This window comes from Oncorhynchus gorbuscha, linkage group LG16 (genome assembly GCF_021184085.1).
Source record: "Oncorhynchus gorbuscha isolate QuinsamMale2020 ecotype Even-year linkage group LG16, OgorEven_v1.0, whole genome shotgun sequence".
NCBI lineage: Eukaryota > Metazoa > Chordata > Actinopteri > Salmoniformes > Salmonidae > Oncorhynchus > Oncorhynchus gorbuscha.
This window is the reverse complement of record NC_060188.1, coordinates 97520253-97543983: the sequence shown is the minus strand read 5'-3', so window position 1 is coordinate 97543983 and position 23731 is coordinate 97520253. Positions and strand designations below refer to the sequence as shown.

The window sequence follows — 23731 nt, the reverse complement described above, 5'->3', positions numbered from 1 at the left end:
TGGGACAGGTGTAACAGTTAGCATAGTGGGACAGGTGTAACAGTTAGCATAGTGGGACAGGTGTAACAGTTAGCATAGTGGGACAGTACAATTCAAACAGCAAATGGCATTTTCACATGTGAAAGTTTTTGCGCCTGTCTGCCTACCTACCTACCTGCCTGCCTACCTACCTACCTACCTACCTACCTACCTACCTACCTACCTACCTACCTACCTGTCTACCAGCCTGTCTACCTACCTACCTACCTGCCTGCCTACCTGCCTACCTGCCTGTCTGTGTCTGCCTACCTACCTACCTACCTACCTACCTATACCTGTCTGTCTGTCTGTGTCTGCCTACCTCTCTGCCTACCTACCTCTCTGCCTACCTACCTCTCTGCCTGCCTGCCTGCCTGCCTGCCTGCCTGCCTGCCTGCCTACCTACCTACCTACCTACCTACCTACCTACCTCTCTGCCTACCAACCTACCTGCCTGCCTGCCTGCCTGCCTACAAACCTACCTACCTGTCTGCCTACCCACCTGTTTGCCTACATGCTTGCCTGCCTGCCTGCCTACAAACCTACCTACCTGTCTGCCTACCCACCTGTCTGCCTACATGCCTGCCTGCCAGTCCACCTGCCTGCCTACATGCCTGTCTGTCTGCCTAACTGCCTACATTCCTGCCTGCCTGCCTACAAACCTGCCTGCCTGTCTGCCTGCCTGCCTGTCTGTGTGCCTACATGCCTGCTTGCCTGTCTGCCTACATGCCTGCCTACCTGTCTGCCTGTCTGTGTGCCTACATGCCTGCCTACATGTCTGTGTGCCTACATGCCTGCCTGTCTGTCTGCCTACATGCCTGCCTGTCTGTCTGTCTACATGCCTGCCTGCCTACATGCCTGCCTACCTGTCTGTCTACATGCCTGCCTACGTATCAGTGTGCAGTGCTGAGTCTGAGGTCTGGTTGGACCCCTGATGACACACCCAGCAGAGTAAAACACACACGCACACACGCACACACGCACACACGCACACACGCACACACGCGCACACACGCGCACACACGCGCACACACACACACACTCAGCAGAGACCACAGAGACAAATCCTCTTAACGCTGATAAACAGGATGTAAAGTAACAGGTTGGACTCGGCTTGAAAACAGATTAGGCCTAACACACACTCACTCTAATAGCGAGTGCTTCCCCAATTCCTACTCCCTATACAGTGTACTACAGTTGACACGGGCCCTTAGGGATCTGGTTAAAAAAAGTACTCCACTATACAGTGAATATGGCGCCATTTGGGAAGCACCCAGGAAGATGTAACGAGGTGCTCTTCACAATGACTGGAGGTGCAGAACACAAAGGGGATACCCAGGACGGACCGGAGATACACCGAGAGGACAAAACATTAGGAACACCGTCTTAATATTGAGTTACAACCCCGTTTGCCCTCAGAAACGCTTCAATTTACCTGGGCATGGACTCTACAAGGTGTTGAAAGCGTTCCACAAGGATGCTGGCCCATGTTGACTCCAATACTTCCCACAGTCCTTTGGGTGGTGGACAGTTCTTGATAAACACGGGAAACTATTCAGAGTGAAAAACCCTTCTTGACACAATCCAGTGTGCCTGGCACCCACTACCATGCCCGTTCAAAGAAACTTCAATCTTTTTTCTTGCCCATTCACCCTCTGAATGGTACACATACACAATCCATGTCTCAATTCAATTGTCTCAAGGCTTAAAAATCGTTCTTTAACCTGTCTCCTCCCCTTCATCTACATGTCTCCTCCCCGTCATCTGCATGTCTCCTCCCCTTCATCTACATGTCTCCTCCCCTTCATCTACACTGATTGGAGTGGATTTAAGAAGAGACATCAATAAGGGATCATAACTTCCACCTGGATTCACCTGGTCCGTCTATGTCATGGCAAAAGGTGTTCTTAATTTGTTGCATACTCAGTGTAATTGACCAGCGTCACTGGGTTAACCTTGCAATGTTTGTGTATCTATCTAGAAATGGTGATCGTAAAGTTTATTAGTGTAGGCACTGTTAGCGATCTTTACCCTCCTGTTCTCTTCTGTGTACTATACAGACTGTTCCTGTAGACAGAACAACTGTGTTTGATGATAACAGAAAGCATTTCTTAACCTGACCTTTACCTGCGTTCTTCCTCCCTGCATCTTCCGAATCCTTCACTATTTCTTTACTTCCTTTCACTCGTTACTCTCTGTCCTCCTGTTCACTCGTTACTCTCTGTCCTCCTGTTCACTCGTTACTCTCTGTCCTCCAGTTCACTCCTGATTCGCCCGATAGGGTTTTCCCTCAACTGGCTCCGCAGTCGCTTCGTCCACTGAAATCCCATCCGCTAGCATGCTAGCCGCGGCCTGCTAGCTGTCCAGAGCACATCGGACTGTTAGCTTAAAAGGCCCACCAGACAAATTCATATCACGAGAGGGCCACGACAGACTTTCTTCCGTCGCGACGTCCCTCCATGGCCCTTCTGTTAGCTTGCGCTAGTCCCAAGCTGCCTGAAACCCCGGCCTGCTAGCTGTCTGAATCACCGTGTCTCCAGCCAGCTTAACTACTCACTGAACTCCTATGATCACTCGGCTACACATGTTTCTCCCTAACGTCAATATGCCTTGTCCATTGCTATATTGGTTAGTTATTGCCTTATTTCACTGTAGAGCCTCTAACCCTGCTCAAAACGCCTTATTTAATACTTTAGTTCCACCTACCACACATGCGGTGACATCATCTGGTTTAAATTATATTTCTAGGGACAATATCTCTGTCATCGTCACTCTAAGCACAGTTTTACCATCACTATATCCACATCCTACCATACCTTTGTCTGTACATTATGCCTTGAATCTATTCTACCGTGCTCAGAAATGTGATCCTTTTACTCTCTGTTCTGAACGTACTAGCCGACCTGTTATTCGAGCCTTTAGCTGTACCCTTATCCCACTCCTCCTTTGTTCCTCTGGTGATGTAGAGGTGAATCCAGGCCCTGCAGTGCCTAGCTCCACTCCTATTCCCCAGGGCTATCTCTTTTGCTGACTTCTGTAACCTTAATAGCCTTGGTTTCATGCATGTTAACATAAGAATCCTCCTCCCTAAGTTTGTTTTATTCACCACTTTAGCACACTCTGCCAACCCGGATGTCCTTGCCGTGTCTGAATCCTGGCTCAGGAAGACCAGCAAAAACCCTGAAATTTCCATCCCTAACTATAACATTTGCTGACAAGATAGAACTGCCAAAGGGGGCGGTGTTGCAATCTACTGCAGAGATGGCGTGCAGAGTTCTGTCTTACTATCCAGATCTGTGCCCAAACAATTCGAGCTTCTACTTTTAAAAATGCACCTTTCCAGAAACAAGTCTCTCATCATTTCCGCTTGCTATAGACCACCCTCTGCCCCCAGCTGTGCCCTGGACACCATATGTGAACTGATTGTTTCCCATCTATCTTCAGAGCTAGTGCTGCTAAGTGACCTGAACTGGGACATGCTTAACACCCCGGCCATCCTACAATCTAAGCTTGATGCCCTCAATCTCTCACAAATTATCAATGAACCCACCAGGTTCAACCCCTAATCCGTAAACACGGGCATCATAAATATCATCCTAACCAACTTGCCCTCCAAATACACCTCTGATGTTTTCTACCAAGATCTCAGTAACCACTGCCTCATTGCCTACATCCGTAACGGGTCTAGGGTCAAACGACCACCCCTCATCACTATCAAACGCTCCCTAAAATACTTCATAATCGACCTGGCCCCAGTATCCTGGAAGGATATTGACCTCATCCCGTCAGTCGAGGATGCCTGGTCTTTCTTTAAAAGTGCCTTCCTCACCATCTTAGATAAGCATGCCCCTTTCAAAAATGTAGATATAGCCCTTGGTTCTCTCCAGACCTGACTGCCCTTGACCAGCACAAAAACATCCCGTGGCGTTCTGCATTACCACCGAATAGCCCCCGTGATATGCAACTTTTCAGGGAAGTCAGGAATAAATATACACAGGCAGTTAGGAAAGCTAAGGCTAGCTTTTTCAAGCAGAAATTTGTATCCTGTAGGACAAATTCAAAAAAGTTCTGGCACACTGTAAAATTCATGGAGATTAAGAACACCTCCTTCTGGGACACTGTAAAGTCCATGGAGATTAAGAGCACCTCCTTCTGGGACACTGTAAAGTTCATGGAGATTAAGAGCACCTCCTTCTGGGACACTGTAAAGTTAATGGAGATTAAGAGCACCTCCTTCTGGGACACTGTCAAATTCATGGAGATTAAGAGCACCTCCTTCTGGGACACTGTCAAATTCATGGACACTGTAAAGTTAATGGAGATTAAGAGCACCTCCTTCTGGGACACTGTAAAATTCTGGAGATTAAGAGCACTTCTGGGACACTGTAAAATTCAAATTCACCTGGAGTCAAATTCATTAAGAGCACCTCCTTCTGGGACACTGTCAAATTCATGGAGATTAAGAGCACCTCCTTCTGGGACACTGTCAAATTCATGGAGATTAAGAGCACCTCCTTCTGGGACACTGTAAAGTCCATGGAGATTAAGAGCATCTCCTTCTGGGACACTGTCAAATTCATGGAGATTAAGAGCACCTCCTTCTGGGACACTGTCAAATTCATGGAGATTAAGAGCACCTCCTTCTGGGACACTGTAAAGTCCATGGAGATTAAGAGCATCTCCTTCCAGCTGCCCACTGCACTGAGGACAGGAAACACTGTCACCACCGATAAAGCCACTAGAATTGAGAATTCTATTCTATTCTATCTCTGCACACATCAACAACAGTCACCCACGAAGCATCGTTACCCATCACTCCACAAAAGCCGCGGCCCTTCCAGAGCAAGGGGAACTACTACTTCAAGTGACGTCACCGATTTAAATGCTATTTAGTGCGCACCGCTAACTAAGCTAGCCGTTTCACATCCGTTACAGTCACCCCACTTTTGACCAGAATTATACAGAATGATGTCGTCTGCGTAGAGGTGGATCAGAGAATTTGTGTTGGTTAAGAGCAGTCAGGTCTGGGAGAACCAAGGGATATATCTCTTCCTGGTTCTAAATTTCGTGAATGGGGCATGTTTATTTAAGATGGTTAGGAAGGCATCTTTAAAAAATATCTAGGCATCCTCTACTGACGGGATGAGATCAATATCCTTCCAGGATACCCCAGCCAGGTCGATTAGAAAGGCCTGCTCGCTGAAGTGTTTCAGGGAGCGTTTTACAGTGATGAGTGGAGGTCGTTTGACCGCTGACCCATTACGGATGCAGGCAATGAGGCAGTGATCGCTGAGATCTTGGTTGAAGACAGCAGAGGTGTATTTAGAGGGCAAGTTGGTTAGGATGATATCTATGAGGGTGCCCGTGTTTAAGGCTTTGGGGAGGTACCTGGTAGGTTCATTGATAATTTGTGAGAGATTGAGGGCATCAAGTTTAGATTGTAGGATGGCTGGGGTGTTAAGCATGTTCCAGTCGCCTAGCAGAACGAGCTCTGAAGATAGATGGGGGGCAATCAGTTCACATATGGTGTCCAGAGCACAGCTGGGGGCAGAGGGTGGTCTATAGCAGGCAGCAACGGTGAGAGACTTGTTTTTAGAGAAGTGGATTTTTAAAAGTAGAAGTTCAAATTGTTTGGGTACAGACCTGGATAGTAGGACAGAACTCTGCAGGCTATCTTTGCAGTAGATTGCAAGACCGCCCCCTTTGGCAGTTCTATCTTGTCTGAAAATGTTGTAGTTTGGAATTTAAATTTCAGAATTTTTGGTGGTCTTCCTAGGCCAGGATGCAGACACGGCAAGGACATCCGGGTTGGCAGAGTGTGCTAAAGCAGTGAATAGAACAAACTTTGGGAGGAGGCTTCTTATGTTAACATGCATGAAACCAAGGCTATTACGGTTACAGAAGTCGTCAAAAGAGAGTGCCTGGGGAACAGGAGTGGAGCTAGGCACTGCAGGGCCTGGATTCACCTCTACATCGCCAGAGGAACAGAGGAGGAGTAGAATAAGGGTGCGGCTAAAAGCAATAAGAATTGGTCCTCTAGAATGTCTGGAACAGAGAGTAAAAGGAGGTTTCTGGGGGTGATAAAATAGCATCAAGGTATAATATACAGACAAAGATATGGTAGGATGTGAATACGGTGGAGGTAAACCTAGGTATTGAGTGATGAAGAGAGAGATATTGTCTCTAGAAACATCATTGCAACCAGGAGATGTCATTGCATGTGTGGGTGATGGAACTAATAGGTTGGATAAGGTATAGTGAGCAGGACTAGAGGCTCTACAGTGAAATAAGCCAATAAACACTAACCAGCAATGGACAAGACATATTGACATTAAGGAGAGGCATGCTTAGTTGAGTGATCAAAAGGTTCCAGTGAGTGGAGAGGTTGTTTGGGGGTCACGGCGATTTAGACAGCTAGCCAGGCCATGGGTAGCAAGCTAGCATAGGATGGAGGTCTGTTATTAGCCACCTCTTATATTCCTAAATGGGATTCTAAGTGTATCACCTTTTAAAGCTGCATTTCTTCCCCATGTTTCCTCCAACTACACTGTCTGATATGCCATTTAGAAGCTCTGAGTCTCTACTTCCCCATGTTTCCTCCAACTACAGTGTCTGATATGCCATTTAGAAGCTCTGAGTCTCTACTTCCTCATGTTTCCTCCAACTACAGTGTCTGATATGCCATTTAGAAGCTCTGAGTCTCTACTTCCTCATATTTCCTCCAACTACAGTGTCTGATATGCCATTTAGAAGCTCTGTCTATAATTTTATCCAATGTAAAAACACCATTTAAAATGTTGCTACATAACACCTAATTTAGGTGGTGGGTCACGTTTGAGCCGATCCTAAGATGATTTCCTTGAGCTGAGACACTTTTCTTCGACGTGTAAATGATCAGACTATTCGTTTCACTTCTTGAAAAAAAATGTAATTGATGCAATTAACTTACGGGCCTATCAGGCTGGTCACTAGATCTCCCAGCACTCATGAGGATCAGAGCTGGCTCAGACTTCCCCCCTCCCCTCCTTTATGGAGTCAATAAGAAATGAGTGTGAGGAAATATTCTGTGTAATTAGAAGCCTGAGCTGCATGTCTCTGGAGACCATAAAAACCCTGCCTTTCCCACTCTCTGACTATGAGAGTTCTGTCTGTTTTTTAATCGCCTGGGAGATTCCCAACTTTGACCTGCTATATCCCAAACAGTACTAACAAGCATCAATCTTTAACCTGCTATATCCCAAACAGTACTAACAAGCATCATCCTTTGACCTGCTAAATCCCAAACAGTACTAACAAGCATCATCCTTTAACCTGCTATATCCCAAACAGTACTAACAAGCATCATCCTTTAACCTGCTATATCCCAAACAGTACTAACAAGCATCATCCTTTAACCTGCTATATCCCAAACAGTACTAACAAGCATCATCCTTTAACCTGCTATATCCCAAACAGTACTAACAAGCATCATCCTTTGATTGTGAGTTTTGATGTGTTTATTCTGTTGAAACTGTAGCCGACATAGCTGGGGCTGAGCTGGGCTGGGCTGACTTGGGGTTGAGCTGGGTTGGGCTGAGCTGGGGTTGAGCTGGGTTGGGCGGGGCTGGGGTTGAGCTGGGGTTAAGCTGGACTGGGAATGAGCTGGGGTTAAGCTGGGCTTGGGTTGAGCTGGGCTGGGCTGGGGTTGAACTGGGGGTGAGCTGAGTTTAGCTGGGGCTGAGCTGGGGTTGAGCTGGGTTGGGCTGGGGTTGAGCTCGGGTTGAGCTGGGCTGGGGTTGAGCTGAGCTGGGTTGGGTTGGGGTTGAGCTGAGCTGGGTTGGGTTGGGTTGAGGTTGAGTTGGGGTTGAGCTGAGCTGAGCTGGGTTGTGCTGAGTTGAGCTGGGGCTGAGCTGAGCTGGGTTGTGCTGAGTTGAGCTGCGGCTGAGCTGGGGTTGAGCTGAGTTGGGTTGAGCTGGGGTTGACCTGGGCTGGGGTTGAGCTGAGTTGAGCTGGGACTGAGCTGGGAGTGAGCAGGGACTGAGCAGGGACTGAGCTGGGAGTGAGCAGGGACTGAGCAGGGACTGAGCTGGGACTGATACTGATGAGGATTGGTCCAGGCAGCCTGAAATGAGTTGGTGTGGTTTGTGTGAGCATTTATGAAGTACCACTCACCCCATTCTTTGGGTAGGCTATCCACCCAAGGTCCCCCATGACAGAGCGAGAGTCCAGTAAGTTCACTGCAGAAACACAGGAAGGACACAGTTAGTATGTAGAACACATTTGGGAAGATTTTAAATGAAAAACACTGGTAACTGAACAGTACAGACAGACCTACTGGTAACTGAACAGTACAGACAGACCTACTGGTAACTGAACAGTACAGACAGACTTACTGGTAACTGAACAGTACAGACAGACCTACTGGTAACTGATCTGACAGACCTACTGGTAACTGAACAGTATAGACAGAACTACTGGTAACTGAACAGTATAGACAGACCTACTGGTAACTGAACAGTATAGACAGAACTACTGGTAACTGAACAGTATAGACAGACCTACTGGTAACTGAACAGTATAGACAGAACTACTGGTAACTGAACAGTACTGACAGACCTACTGGTAACTGATCTGACAGACCTACTGGTAACTGAACAGTACTGACAGACCTACTGGTAACTGAACAGTACTGACAGACCTACTGGTAACTGATCTGACAGACCTACTGGTAACTGAACAGTACTGACAGACCTACTGGTAACTGATCTGACAGACCTACTGGTAACTGAACAGTACTGACAGACCTACTAGTAACTGAACAGTACTGACAGACCTACTGGTAACTGATCTGACAGACCTACTGGTAACTGAACAGTACTGACAGACCTACTGGTAACTGATCTGACAGACCTACTGGTAACTGAACAGTACTGACAGACCTACTGGTAACTGATCTGACAGACCTACTGGTAACTGATCTGACAGACCTACTGGTAACTGATCTGACAGACCTACTGGTAACTGAACAGTATAGACAGAACTACTGGTAACTGAACAGTACTAGACAGAACTACTGGTAACTGAACAGTACTGACAGACCTACTGGTAACTGATCTGACAGACCTACTGGTAACTGATCTGACAGACCTACTGGTAACTGATCTGACAGACCTACTGGTAACTGAACAGTACTGACAGACCTACTGGTAACTGATCTGACAGACCTACTGGTAACTGATCTGACAGACCTACTGGTAACTGATCTGACAGACCTACTGGTAACTGATCTGACAGACCTACTGGTAACTGATCTGACAGACCTACTGGTAACTGATCTGACAGAGCTACTGGTAACTGATCTGACAGACCTACTGGTAACTGATCTGACAGACCTACTGGTAACTGATCTGACAGACCTACTGGTAACTGATCTGACAGAGCTACTGGTAACTGATCTGACAGACCTGCTGGTAACTGATCTGACAGACCTGCTGGTAACTGATCTGACAGACCTGCTGGTAACTGATCTGACAGAGCTACTGGTAACTGATCTGACAGACCTACTGGTAACTGATCTGACAGACCTACTGGTAACTGATCTGACAGACCTACTGGTAACTGATCTGACAGACCTACTGGTAACTGATCTGACAGACCTACTGGTAACTGATCTGACAGACCTACTGGTAACTGATCTGACAGACCTACTGGTAACTGATCTGACAGAGCTACTGGTAACTGATCTGACAGACCTACTGGTAACTGATCTGACAGAGCTACTGGTAACTGATCTGACAGACCTACTGGTAACTGATCTGACAGAGCTACTGGTAACTGATCTGACAGACCTACTGGTAACTGATCTGACAGACCTACTGGTAACTGATCTGACAGAGCTACTGGTAACTGATCTGACAGACCTACTGGTAACTGATCTGACAGAGCTACTGAATAGTACAACAGCAGTAACCGAATATAGTTGAAGTGACCTTTGCAAAATGTTGCGTAACAATCATGACCGATATGTTAAGGGCACATTCCTTCGCCAATGAAAAGTCAACATTCCTTCACCAATGAAAAGTCATCATTCCTTCGCCAATGAAAAGTCATCATTCCTTCGCCAATGAAAAGTCATCATTCCTTCGCCAATGAAAAGTCAACATTCCTTCCCCAATGAAAAGTCAACATTCCTTCGCCAATGAAAAGTCATCATTCCTTCGAAAAGTCAACAATGAAAAGTCATCATTCCATTCCTTCACAATGAAAAGTCAACATTCCTTCACTTCATCCAAATGAAAAGTCAACATTCCTTCACCAATGAAAAGTCATCATTCCTTCACCAATGAAAAGTCAACATTCCTTCACCAATGAAAAGTCATCATTCCTTCACCAATGAAAAGTCAACATTCCTTCACCAATGAAAAGTCATCATTCCTTCACCAATGAAAAGTCATCATTCCTTCACCAATGAAAAGTCATCATTCCTTCACCAATGAAAAGTCATCATTCCTTCACCAATGAAAAGTCATCATTCCTTCACCAATGAAAAGTCATCAATTCTTCAATGAAAAGTCATCATTCCTTCACCAATGAAAAGTCATCATTCCTTCACCAATGAAAAGTCATCATTCCTTCACCAATGAAAAGTCATCATTCCTTCACCAATGAAAAGTCATCATTCCTTCACCAATGAAAAGTCATCATTCCTTCACCAATGAAAAGTCATCATTCCTAGCATAACAAACTGTCTATTTAAAGTTTCTGAAAAGTAGGTCTTGATTTGTTCCAGCTGATTGGCAGGCAGGCTAACAGACACTGTCTAGTACTCCAGATAGAACAATGCCCTTAGGAAAATATCCTAATTAGGAGAAAAAGTGGAAATATGTTGTAGTGTAGTCGATGATAACAGGGAGATTATGTCTTTCTCCAAGAGAGGATGTAAGGAGATCCTCTTAGCGTACATCAGTAGAGAGGAGAACCCTTTCCCCATAGTGAAACTCAGTTTATTATTCTCATAGTCAGAGAATTCAGATGATTCATGGAGGTTGTCACCATTGAATCAAATCGAATGTTATTGGTCACATACAAATGGTTAGCAGATGTTACTGTGAGTATAGCAAAATGCTTCTATGTCCGACAGTGCAGTAATATCTAACATTTACATTTACATTTAAGTCATTTAGCAGACGCTCTTATCCAGAGCGACTTACAAATTAGTGCATTCACCTTATGACATCCAGTGGAACAGTCACTTTACAATAGTGCATCTAAATCTTAAAGGGGGGGGTGAGAGGGATTACTTATAATATAATAATAATATAATAATAATAATAATAATAATAATATATGCCATTTAGCAGACGCTTTTATCCAAAGCGACTTACAGTCATGTGTGCATACATTCTACGTATGGGTGGTCCCGGGGATCGATCCCACTACCCTGGCGTTACAAGCGCCATGCTCTACCAACTGAGCTACAGAAGGACCACAGAAGGACCACTACATTACGTTCAGCAGAAAAAGACAAAAGTTTTAACAGCAAATCCTCCTCAGAGTCCAATAGAAGCAAATTCATTCGTAATAATTGTTTGAATGGACAAACTCTTTATCCATACAGTGTGTATCGATTTCAAAACACCAAGAGACATATTTCACATGTGGGAGAGTTACGACGTCACTTCACGTAATCACTGTGGATATATTGTGTTGAAGTCAAAGAAGTGCACTATATAGGGAATAGGGTTTTTATGGTTCTGGTCTAAAGTAGTGTGCTATATATATATTTTTTATTTTATTTATTTTTTTCACCTTTATTTAACCAGGTAGGCTAGTTGAGAACAAGTTCTCATTTGCAACTGCGACCTGGCCAAGATAAAGCATAGCAGTGTGAACAGACAACACAGAGTTACACATGGAATAAACAATTAACAAGTCAATTACACAGTAGAAAAAATGGGCAGTCTATATATACAATGTGTGCAAAAGGCATGAGGAGGTAGGCGAATAATACAATTTTGCAGATTAACACTGGAGTGATAAATGATCAGATGGTCATGTACAGGTAGAGATATTGGTGTGCAAAAGAGCAGAAAAGTAAATAAATAAAAACAGTATAAAAACAGTATGGGAATGAGGTAAGTGAAAATGGGTGGGCTATTTTCCTATAGACTATGTACAGCTGCAGCGATCGGTTAGCTGCTCGGATAGCTGATGTTTGAAGTTGGTGAGGGAGATAGAAGTCTCCAACTTCAGCGATTTTTGCAATTCGTTCCAGTCACAGGCAGCAGAGTACTGGAAGGAGAGGCGGCCAAATGAGGTGTTGGCTTTAAGGATGATCAGTGAGATACACCTGCTGGAGCGCGTGCTACGGATGGGTGTTGCCATCGTGACCAGTGAACTGAGATAAGGCGGAGCTTTACCTAGCATGGACTTGTAGATGACCTGGAGCCAGTGGGTCTGGCGACGAATATGTAGTGAGGGCCAGCCGACTAGAGCATACAAGTCGCAGTGGTGGGTGGTATAAGGTGCTTTAGTGACAAAGCGGATGGCACTGTGATAGACTGCATCCAGTTTGCTGAGTAGAGTGTTGGAAGTCATTTTGTAGATGACATCGCCGAAGTCGAGGATCGGTAGGATAGTCAGTTTTACTAGGGTAAGCTTGGCAGCGTGAGTGAAGGAGGCTTTGTTGCGGAATAGAAAGCCGATTCTTGATTTGATTTTCGATTGGAGATGTTTGATGTGAGTCTGGAAGGAGAGTTTGCAGTCTAGCCAGACACCTAGGTACTTATAGATGTCCACATATTCAAGGTCGGAACCATCCAGGGTGGTGATGCTAGTCGGGCATGCGGGTGCAGGCAGCGATCGGTTGAAAAGCATGCATTTGGTTTTACTCGCGTTTAAGAGCAGTTGGAGGCCACGGAAGGAGTGCTGTATGGCATTGAAGCTCGTTTGGAGGTTAGATAGCACAGTGTCCAATGACGGGCCAAAAGTATATAGAATGGTGTCGTCTGCGTAGAGGTGGATCAGGGAATCGCCCGCAGCAAGAGCAACATCATTGATATATACAGAGAAAAGAGTCGGCCCGAGAATTGAACCCTGTGGCACCCCCATAGAGACTGCCAGAGGACCGGACAGCATGCCCTCCGATTTGACACACTGAACTCTGTCTGCAAAGTAATTGGTGAACCAGGCAAGGCAGTCATCCGAAAAACCGAGGCTGTTGAGTCTGCCGATAAGAATATGGTGATTGACAGAGTCGAAAGCCTTGGCGAGGTCGATGAAGACGGCTGCACAGTACTGTCTTTTATCGATGGCGGTTATGATATCATTTAGTACCTTGAGTGTGGCTGAGGTGCACCCGTGACCGGCTCGGAAACCAGATTGCACAGCGGAGAAGGTACGGTGGGATTCGAGATGGTCAGTGACCTGTTTGTTGACTTGGCTTTCGAAGACCTTAGATAGGCAGGGCAGGATGGATATAGGTCTGTAACAGTTTGGTTCCAGGGTGTCTCCCCCTTTGAAGAGGGGGATGACTGCGGCAGCTTTCCCAATCCTTGGGGATCTCAGACGATATGAAAGAGAGGTTGAACAGGCTGGTAATAGGGGTTGCGACAATGGCGGCAGATAGTTTCAGAACTATCAGCTGTCAAGCCCAGCTGATTTGTACGGGTCCAGGTTTTGCAGCTCTTTCAGAACATCTGCTATCTGGATTTGGGTAAAGGAGAACCTGGAGAGGCTTGGGTGAGGAGCTACGGGGGGGGCGGAGCTGTTGGCCGAGATTGGAGTAGCCAGGCGGAAGGCATGGCCAGCCGTTGAGAAGTGCTTATTGAAGTTTTCGATAATCATGGATTTATCGGTGGAGACCGTGTTTCCTAGCCTCAGTGCAGTGGGCAGCTGGGAGGAGGTGCTCTTGTTCTCCATGGACTTCACAGTGTCCCAGAACTTTTTGGAGTTGGAGCTACAGGATGCAAACTTCTGCCTGAAGAAGCTGGCCTTAGCTTTCCTGACTGACTGCGTGTATTGGTTCCTGACTTTCCTGAACAGTTGCATATCACGGGGGGCTATTCGATGCTATTGCAGTCCGCCACAGGATGTTTTTGTGCTGGTCGAGGGCAGTCAGGTCTGGAGTGAACCAAGGGCTGTATCTGTTCTTAGTTCTGCATTTTTTGAACGGAGCATGCTTATCTAAAATGGTGAGGAAGTTACTTTTAAAGAATGACCATGCATCCTCAACTGACGGGATGAGGTCAATGTCCTTCCAGGATACCCGGGCCAGGTCGATTAGAAAGGCCTTGCTCACAGAAGTGTTTTAGGGAGCGTTTGACAGTGATGAGGGGTGGTCGTTTGACTGCGGCTCCGTGGCGGATACAGGCGATGAGGCAGTGAACGCTGAGATCCTGGTTGAAGACAGCAGAAGTATATTTGGAGGGCCAGTTGGTCAGGATGACGTCTATGAGGGTGCCCTTGTTTACAGAGTTAGGGTTGTACCTGGTGGGTTCCTTGATGATTTGAGTGAGATTGAGGGCATCTAGCTTAGATTGTAGGACTGCCGGGGTGTTAAGCATATCCCAGTTTAGGTCACCTAACAGAACGAACTCTGAAGCTAGATGGGGGGCGATCAATTCACAAATGGTGTCCAGGGCACAGCTGGGAGCTGAGGGGGGTCGGTAGCAGGCGGCAACAGTGAGAGACTTGTTTCTGGAGAGAGTAATTTTCAAAATTAGTAGTTCAAACTGTTTGGGTATGGACCTGGAAAGTATGACATTACTTTGCAGGCTATCTCTGCAGTAGACTGCGACTCCGCCCCCTTTGGCAGTTCTATCTTGACGGAAGATGTTATAGTTGGGTTTGGAAATCTCTGAATTTTTGGTGGCCTTCCTGAGCCAGGATTCAGACACGGCAAGGACATCAGGATTAGCAGAGTGTGCTAAAGCAGTGAGTAAAACAAACTTAGGGAGGAGGCTTCTGATGTTGACATGCATAAAACCAAGACTTTTTCGATCACAGAAGTCAACAAATGAGGGTACCTGGGGACATGCGGGGCCTGGGTTTACCTCCACATCACCCGCGGAACAGAGAAGGAGTAGTATGAGGGTGCGGCTAAAGGCTATCAAAACTGGTCGCCTAGAGCGTTGGGGGCAGAGGATAAGAGGAGCAGGTTTCTGGGCATGGTAGAATATATTCAGGGCATAATGCGCAGACAGGGGTATGGTGGGGTGCGGGTACAGCGGAGGTAAGCCCAGGCACTGGGTGATGATGAGAGAGGTTGTATCTCTGGACATGCTGGTTGTAATGGGTGATGTCACCGCATGTGTGGGGGGTGGGACAAGGGAGGTAACAGGGGTATGCAGAGTGGATCTAGGGGCTCCATTGTGAACTAAAACAATGATAACTAACCTGAACAACAGTATACAAGGCATATTGACATTTGAGAGAGACATACAGCGAGGCATACAGTAATCACAGGTGTTGAATTGGGAAAGCTAGCTAAAAACAGTGGGCGAGGCTAATCAGCTAGCACAACAAACAGCAGGTAAAATGGCGTTGACTAGGCAACTGGGCCGACAGATAAACAAACAAGCAGAATGGAGTACCGTGATTAATGGGCAGTCCAGCGTGCGTCAGCTATGTAGCCAAGAGATCAGTGTCCAGGGGGCAGCGGTGGATGGGGCAGGGGGGCTGGGCTGGCGAGTGTTATCCAGGTTTTTTTTTTTAAACTAACAATGACTAAATAGCTTGTAGCTAGTTAGCTGGTTAGCGTCTGGAGGTTCTTGAGTGTGTCATAAAAATAAAATAAAAATTAAAAGTAACAGCGATTCCGTATCACAGTGGGTGAGGCAGGTTTCCGGAAGGTATAAACAAAATTAAAATCAAAAAGAGATAGAAAGTAAATGGGTTCAGAGTGTTTGGGATGCGGTGATTCAGATGGTTAGCAGGCCTGTGCTAACAAGCTAACAGTTCGTAGGCCCGGGCTAGACAAGCTAGCCGTTAGCAGGCCGAATTAGCAAGCGGGGAGATAGCGAGGGCTAGAGAGTTAACCTTTGGGGGGACGTCGCGATGGGGTGAAGTCTGTTTATTCCTCTTCATGCAGTGACATCGACAGACCAGTCGTGGGCCCGGGTAATTGTAGCCCAGGAGTATGCTACAGGTGCTCAAGTACGCTAGGTGAGCTGGAGACACAGCGTTTCATAAAGCTCGCGGGCCTTGGCCAGCAGATGGATCTTTGGCGATGTCGCAACGAAAAAGCCTGTTGAAACCACCTCGGACGATTATGCCGGCGGACCAGTCGTGATGGATCGGCGGGGCTCCGTGTCGGCAGTAAAGGGTCCAGGCCAATTGGCAAAAGAGGTATTGTTGGGCCTCTTCGGCTAGTCGGGAGATGGGCTTAGCTCGAGGCTAACTGGAGCTTGGAGCTTGTTTTGGGACAGAGACGTTAGCCAGGAGTAGCCACACGGATTGCAGCTAGCTAGTTGCGATGATCCGGTGTAAAGGTTCAGAGCTTGCGGTAGGAATCCGGAGATGTGGTAGAGAAAAAGCAGTCTGATATGCTCTGGGTTGATGTCGCGCTGGTGTCCTAGTTAGCTTCGAAGACCGCTAGCAGTGGCTAACTGAGTACTAGCTAGTTGCGATGATCCGGTGTAAAGGTTCAGAGCTTGCGGTAGGAATCCGGAGATGTGGTAGAGAAAAAGCAGTCTGATATGCTCTGGGTTGATGTCGCGCTGGTGTCCTAGTTAGCTTTGAAGACCGCTAGCAGTGGCTAACTGAGTACTAGCTAGTAGCTAGTTAACTGGCTAGCTTCCGATGGGGGTTCCGGTTCTAAAGTAAAGTATAGAAAAAGCAGATCCGTACCACATTGGGTGATGCGGGTTGCAGGAGAGTATATTCAGCTCTAGTTGGAAAGTGAGATTAAAATATGTACGAAATATATACAGAAAAAAAACGAAGAAAACTATATTTACACTAGACAGTAGACAGGACGGGACAAGACAAAACACACGTCCGACTGCTACGCCATCTTGGAACACCAATAGGGAATAGGGTTCTATATGGTTCTATATGGTTCTGGTCTAAAGTAGTGCGCTATATAGGGAATAGGGTTCTATATGGTTCTGGTCTAAAGTAGTGCACTATACAGGGAATAGGGTTCTATATGGTTCTGGTCTAAAGTAGTGCACTATATAGGGAATAGGGTTCTATATGGTTCTGGTCTAAAGTAGTGCACTATATAAGGAATAGGGTTCTATAGGGCTCTGGTCTAAAGTAGTGCGCTATACAGGGAATAGGGTTCTATAGGGCTCTGGTCTAAAGTAGTGCACTATATAAGGAATAGGGTTCTATAGGGCTCTGGTCTAAAGTAGTGTGCTCTATAAAGAATAGGGTTCTATATGGTTCTGGTCTAAAGTAGTGTGCTATATAGGGAATAGGGTTCTATAGGCCTCTGGTCTAAAGTAGTGCACTATATAGGGAATAGGGTTCTATATGGTTCTGGTCTAAAGTAGTGCACTATACAGGGAATAGGGTTCTATATGGTTCTGGTCTAAAGTAGTGCACTATATAGGGAATAGGGTTCTATAGGGCTCTGGTCTAAAATAGTGCACTATATAGGGAATAGGGTTCTATATGGTTCTGGTCTAAAGTAGTGCACTATATAGGGAAAAGGGTTCTATAGGGCTCTGGTCTAAAGTAGTGCACTATATAGGGAATAGGGTTCTATATGGTTCTGGTCTAAAGTAGTGTGCTATATAGGGAATAGGGTTCTATATGGTTCTGGTCTAAAGTAGTGCACTATATAGGGAAAATTTTCCATTTGGGACACACACCTCTGAATCAGACCATTAGGCTGAATTCCTGTGGGGTTAGGGTGCTGTTATGTAGTGATGCTGTTTGTTAGGCCTAGTCATCATCAGCTGGGGCAATTCAACTGCAGCATACACACACACACACACACGTGCACACATGTGCACACGAACGAACGAGCACACTTCTCAATAATGGACAGAATGTCAAGAAATATAATGGACAGAATGACTAGAAATATAATGGACAGGATGACAAGAAATTAACAGTATGTTTCGAGGTGAAAATACTATAACTACATTTAAAAGAGAATCTCCTGAGACTCTATTTTGACTATAATTTATCACAAATAGTGTCCGCATGTATGGTAGAGAGATAGGAGGGCTCATTTATGATATGTCTACATGTGACATTGATGACGTCTCATTACATTTGCATGAACGTTTTTATAATTACGTCCTAAGGATTACTAATATCATAGTTCCTGTCACAGAAAGAACATTTTGGAACTTTCCCCTGGCCATTACTGAATGTCACAAATCTATATCAAATTCACAGTAGCCTAAATAAGGGGAACTTCACAACCGGACAATGTCATCACTAGTCGAGCTGACCTCATGTCTGTCTGGTAGGATAATGACATGATAATGTCTTATAGACGGTAATGGCATCATTTATCACGGGATATTTAAATGCTGTTCACGCACAGTTTTCCGGTCAACCAACAAGACGGTCGGAAACACGAGGAAAATAGCTGAACTTTCACAGCACTTAAACTAGACTACTCTATTTGTACAGCCCGGCAAGGTTTGACTAAATACAATATCTATTTGGTATATAGAATATCAAACACGGTGTCAAGAAGTTGTCACGCTGGTATTGATCCGGAATGAAATGGTCGCTTTGTGCTGTAACAATGCCTGAGAGAGACTCACTCTTCCTTCGCATCAATATCACTGAGACCGAGACTATTTACAAACCATTTTTAAAGCAAAATGTAGAACGTTCATAATGAGTAAAAACCGAAATGTCAATTGCATTGCGCGTCTCGCAATCTATGCTTTTTTTTGCCAACTGGCATCTTTATCAGTGTCGGGAATCAGCCTTGTTCAAAGGTAATGATTGCTTTCATGGCAAGGTAATCAAAGGTGTATAACAATCAAATGTATTGACACATTATAAATACATGTTTTAACTATGTCCACTTACCTTCATTAGCAGGTATAGATAGAGTCCTGAGCACTGCAAGGCTGAAAAAGCACGTCCACACTTTCAAGTAAAACCGTCCACCACAATTCCACGCCAATGTCATTTTTTAAATTTAAAATGGTGAGAAAACGAAGGCGTGATGAATGTCCCGATAATTCAGTTCAGTGCGTAAACGCTCCTAAAGTGAATAGTGGAGACATCTGTGTCTTTATTGTCCGTCTATTGAGAGATAAAAGCGTATTTACGCGGTCGGTAGGTCCGTCTGTACGCAGGCACACGGCTAGAGAGGAGAGGAGAAGTGGAGCGCGCTGAATTTGGAGAGGCAGATGAGAGGAGGAGGAGAGGAGGAGAGCTGCACAGCGCCGCCAGCCTGAAGCAGACAGGGGCGGAGTGAACTTCAGAGCAGAGGGAGACTCCAGTGGGCATAGAGGCTCTCCGCTCCAACACTACCACATACACACAAAGAGCACTACAGCCCGTTGCCCTCTATCAAATAGTACACGAATGACCCCTAATATCAGGCACGAAACACCATAGACTGAACCAGAATACTGCCTTAATTAAAGGAGACGTTGAATATGGCAAAATCTCATTTAAACCCAGGAAGCAGCCATTCAACTTGGCTTTCACCGGGTTTTCAAGCTTAATGTCAAAATACGTTAATTCGGTACCGCCGTTCAGGCCGGTATGTAAATTCCCCAAAAATATAAAAATAAAAAGTTACATGCAACCAAAAAAAGGTCTCGTCTGCAAAGTCTGTATTGTTTTTGAGCAAGTGCGCATGCGCCAAATCCACCTCTGGGAAAATACCCAAGGCATTTTGACATTTTTAAACTTGAAAGTCTGGTGAATGGCAAATTGAATGGCTGCTTCCTGGGCTTAAAAAAAAGAATTGCCTCCTTTGATTCTGGTTCAACCACAGACATGAACGTTGGAGTCTACTATTTCACTTGTAAAATTAGGACAATATTACTTGTTTGTTGAATTGTTAATCATTACAAAAGACTTGTATCATATAATGATGCAACAATATTTATGTTTGTTATCTGAAGGTCAGTTTCCCGACTGTATTGACATCAACATATATAACAAGGACTCTTAATGCATTGTTTGGTATCATTTATAATTGCATGAGAGGATTTTAAACATCCTCAATGAAAAATGTGCCTTTTGATGTTAACCAACAGAGAATGTACCCTCTCTCTTTCTCTCTCTATCCCTCTCTCTTTCTCTCTCTATCCCTCTCTCTCATCTCATCCCTCTCTCTCTCTCTCTATCCCTCTCTCTCATCTCATCCCTCACTCTTTCTCTCTCTATCCCTCTCTCTCATCTCATCCCTCTCTCTTTCTCTCTCTATCCCTCTCTCTCATCTCATCCCTCTCTCTTTCTCTCTCATCTCATCCCTCTCTCTCATCTCATCCCTCTCTCTTTCTCTCTCTATCCCTCTCATCTCATCCCTCTCTCTCATCTCATCCCTCTCTCTTTCTCTCTCTATCCCTCTCTCTCATCTCATCCCTCTCTCTTTCTCTCTCTATCCCTCTCTCTCATCTCATCCCTCTCTCTCTCTTTCTCTCTCTATCCCTCTCTCTCATCTCATCCCTCTCTCTCATCTCATCCCTCTCTCTTTCTCTCTCTATCCCTCTCTCTCATCTCATCCCTCTCTCTCATCTCATCCCTCTCTCTTTCTCTCTCTATCCCTCTCTCTCATCTCATCCCTCTCTCTCATCTCATCCCTCTCTCTTTCTCTCTCTATCCCTCTCTCTCATCTCATCCCTCTCTCTCATCTCATCCCTCTCTCTTTCTCTCTCTATCCCTCTCTCTCATCTCATCCCTCTCTCTTTCTCTCTCTATCCCTCTCTCTCATCTCATCCCTCTCTCTCTCTTTCTCTCTCTATCCCTCTCTCTCATCTCATCCCTCTCTCTTTCTCTCTCTATCCCTCTCTCTCATCTCATCCCTCTCTCTCATCTCATCCCTCTCTCTTTCTCTCTCTATCCCTCTCTCTCATCTCATCCCTCTCTCTCATCTCATCCCTCTCTCTCATCTCATCCCTCTCTCTTTCTCTCTCTATCCCTCTCTCTCATCTCATCCCTCTCTCTTTCTCTCTATCCCTCTCTCTCATCTCATCCCTCTCTCTTTCTCTCTCTATCCCTCTCTCTCTCTCATCCCTCCCACACTCCTCTAATCTGTTCCTCTCCTCTAACCAGTGAGCGACGAACACACCATCCATCGCCTCTGTGTGTGTATGGTGTGTTGTGTGCATGGTGTGTGGTGTGTGTATGGTGGGTGTGTGTGGTGTGTATGGTGGGTGTGTGTGGTGTGTATGGTGGGTGTGTGTGGTGTGTCTGGTAGGTCTGGTGTGTGGTGTGTCTGGTAGGTCTGGTGTGTGGTGTGTGATGTGGTGTGTATGGTGTGTGTGGTGTGTGGTGTGTATGATGTGTGTGGTGGTGTGTGATGTGTGTGGTGTGTATGGTGTGTGGTATGTATGGTGTGTGTGGTGGTGTGTGATGTTTGTGGTGTGTGTGTGGTGTGTATGGTGTGTGGTGTGTGTATGGTGTGTGTATGGTGGGTGGTGGGTGTGTGGTGGTGTGTGGTGGGTGTGTGTGGTGTGTCTGGTATGTCTGGTAGGTCTGGTGTGTGGTGTGTGATGTGTATGGTGTGTCTGGTGTGTGGTGTGTGTGGTGGTGTGTGATGTGTGTGGTGTGTGGTATGTATGGTGTGTGTGGTGTGTGTGGTGGTGTGTGATGTTTGTGGTGTGTGTGTGGTGTGTATGGTGTGTGGTGTGTGCGGTGTGTGGTATGTATGGTGCATGTGGTGTGTATGGTGTGTGGTGTGTATGGTGTGTGTGGTGTGTGTGGTGTGTATGGTGCGTGGTGTGGTGTGTGTGTTGTGTGATGTGGTGTGTGTGGTATGTATGGTGTGTGTGGTGTGTGGTATGTATGGTGTGTGTGGTGTGTATGGTGCGTGGTGTGGTGTGTGTGGTGTGTGGTATGTGTGTGGTGTGTGGTATGTATGGTGTGTGTGGTGTGTGGTATGTATGGTGTGTGTGGTGTGTATGGTGCGTGGTGTGGTGTGTGATGTGGTGTGTGTGGTATGTATGGTGTGTGGTGTGGTGTGTGATGTGGTGTGTGTGGTGCGTGGTGTGGTGTGTGATGTGGTGTGTGTGGTGTGTATGGTGCGTGGTGTGGTGTGTGTGGTGTGTGATGTGGTGTGTGTGGTGTGTATGGTGCGTGGTATGTATGGTGTGTGTGGTGTGTGTGGTGTGTATGGTGTGTGGTATGTATGGTGTGTGTGGTGCGTGGTATGTATGGTGTGTGTGGTGTGTATGGTGCGTGGTGTGGTGTGTGTGGTGTGTGATGTGGTGTGTGTGATTGTGTATGGTGCGTGGTGTGGTGTGTGATGTGGTGTGTGTGGTGTGTATGGTGCGTGGTGTGTGTGATGTGGTGTGTGTGGTGTATATGGTGCGTGGTGTGGTGTGTGATGTGGTGTGTGTGGTGTGTATGGTGTGTGGTGTGGTGTGTGTGGTGTGTATTGTGCGTGGTGTGGTGTGTGTGTTGTGTGATGTGGTGTGTGTGGTATGTATGGTGCGTGGTGTGGTGTGTGTGGTGTGTGGTATGTATGGTGTGTGTGGTGTGGTGTGTGTGGTATGTATGGTGTGTGTGGTATGTATGGTGTGTGTGGTGTGTGTGGTGTGTGTGGTGTGTATGGTGTGTGGTGTGTATGGTGTGTGTGGTGTGTATGGTGTGTGTGGTGTGTATGGTGTGTGTGGTGTGTATGGTGTGTGTGGTGTGTATGGTGTGTGTGGTATGTATGGTGTGTGTGGTGTGTATGGTGTGTGTGGTGTGTATGGTGTGTATGGTGTGTGTGGTGTGTATGGTGTGTGTGGTATGTATGGTGTGTGTGGTGCGTGGTATGTATGGTGTGTATGGTGTGTGTGGTGTGTATGGTGTGTGTGGTGTGTATGGTGTGTGTGGTGTGTATGGTGTGTGTGGTATGTATGGTGTGTGTGGTGTGTATGGTGTGTGTGGTGTGTATGGTGTGTGTGGTGTGTATGGTGTGTGTGGTATGTATGGTGTGTGTGGTGTGTGTGGTGTGTATGGTGTGTGTGGTGTGTATGGTGTGTGTGGTGTGTATGGTGTGTGTGCTATGTATGGTGTGTATGGTGTGTGTGGTGTGTGGTGTGTGTGGTGTGTATGGTGTGTGTGGTGTGTATGGTGTGTGTGGTGTATGGTGTGTGTATGTATGGTGTGTGTGGTGTGTATGGTGTGTGTGGTATGTATGGTGTGTGTGGTGTGTATGGTGTGTGTGGTGTGTGTGGTGTGTATGGTGTGTGTGGTATGTATGGTGTGTGTGGTATGTATGGTGTGTGTGGTATGTATGGTGTGTGTGGTGTGTGGTGTGGTGTGTATGGTGTGTGTGGTATGTATGGTGTGTGTGGTATGTATGGTGTGTGTGGTGTGTATGGTGCTGGTGTGTGATGTGGTGTGTATGGTGTACGTGTGCATGCATCAGTGGCTACCCGTCATTGAGGGCAGCTGGGGCCCTACCAGTTTAGCAAATATTATTATTATTTGTTGTTGCCTGTTTTGCATTTTATTTGGGCATTAATACCTGTCATATATCAGTTTGCAAACTATGTAAAAAAAATACAAAAATCAAAAAACATTAAGTTAATAAGGACGCATTTAAACTGTTGGGGCAGCGTTATGTCGGCCATAACAGTTTGTGATG

At 46.0% G+C, this 23731-nt stretch overlaps 1 protein-coding gene across 1 annotated transcript in view; it reads right to left on the bottom strand.

Moving 5' to 3' along the window:
• LOC124000763 (ephrin type-A receptor 5) overlaps nucleotides 1-19315 on the bottom strand; it is a 199875-nt gene extending 180560 nt beyond the window's left edge. Inside the window, exons 1-2 of the mRNA XM_046307354.1 lie at nucleotides 19003-19315; nucleotides 8170-8234 (exon numbers count right to left, since the gene is read on the bottom strand). Of these exons, the coding sequence (XP_046163310.1) occupies nucleotides 8170-8234; nucleotides 19003-19105 (168 nt within the window). The 5' untranslated portion in view covers nucleotides 19106-19315. The remainder of the gene's footprint in view (nucleotides 1-8169; nucleotides 8235-19002) is intronic.
• Between the last annotated feature and the right edge of the window lie 4416 nt (nucleotides 19316-23731).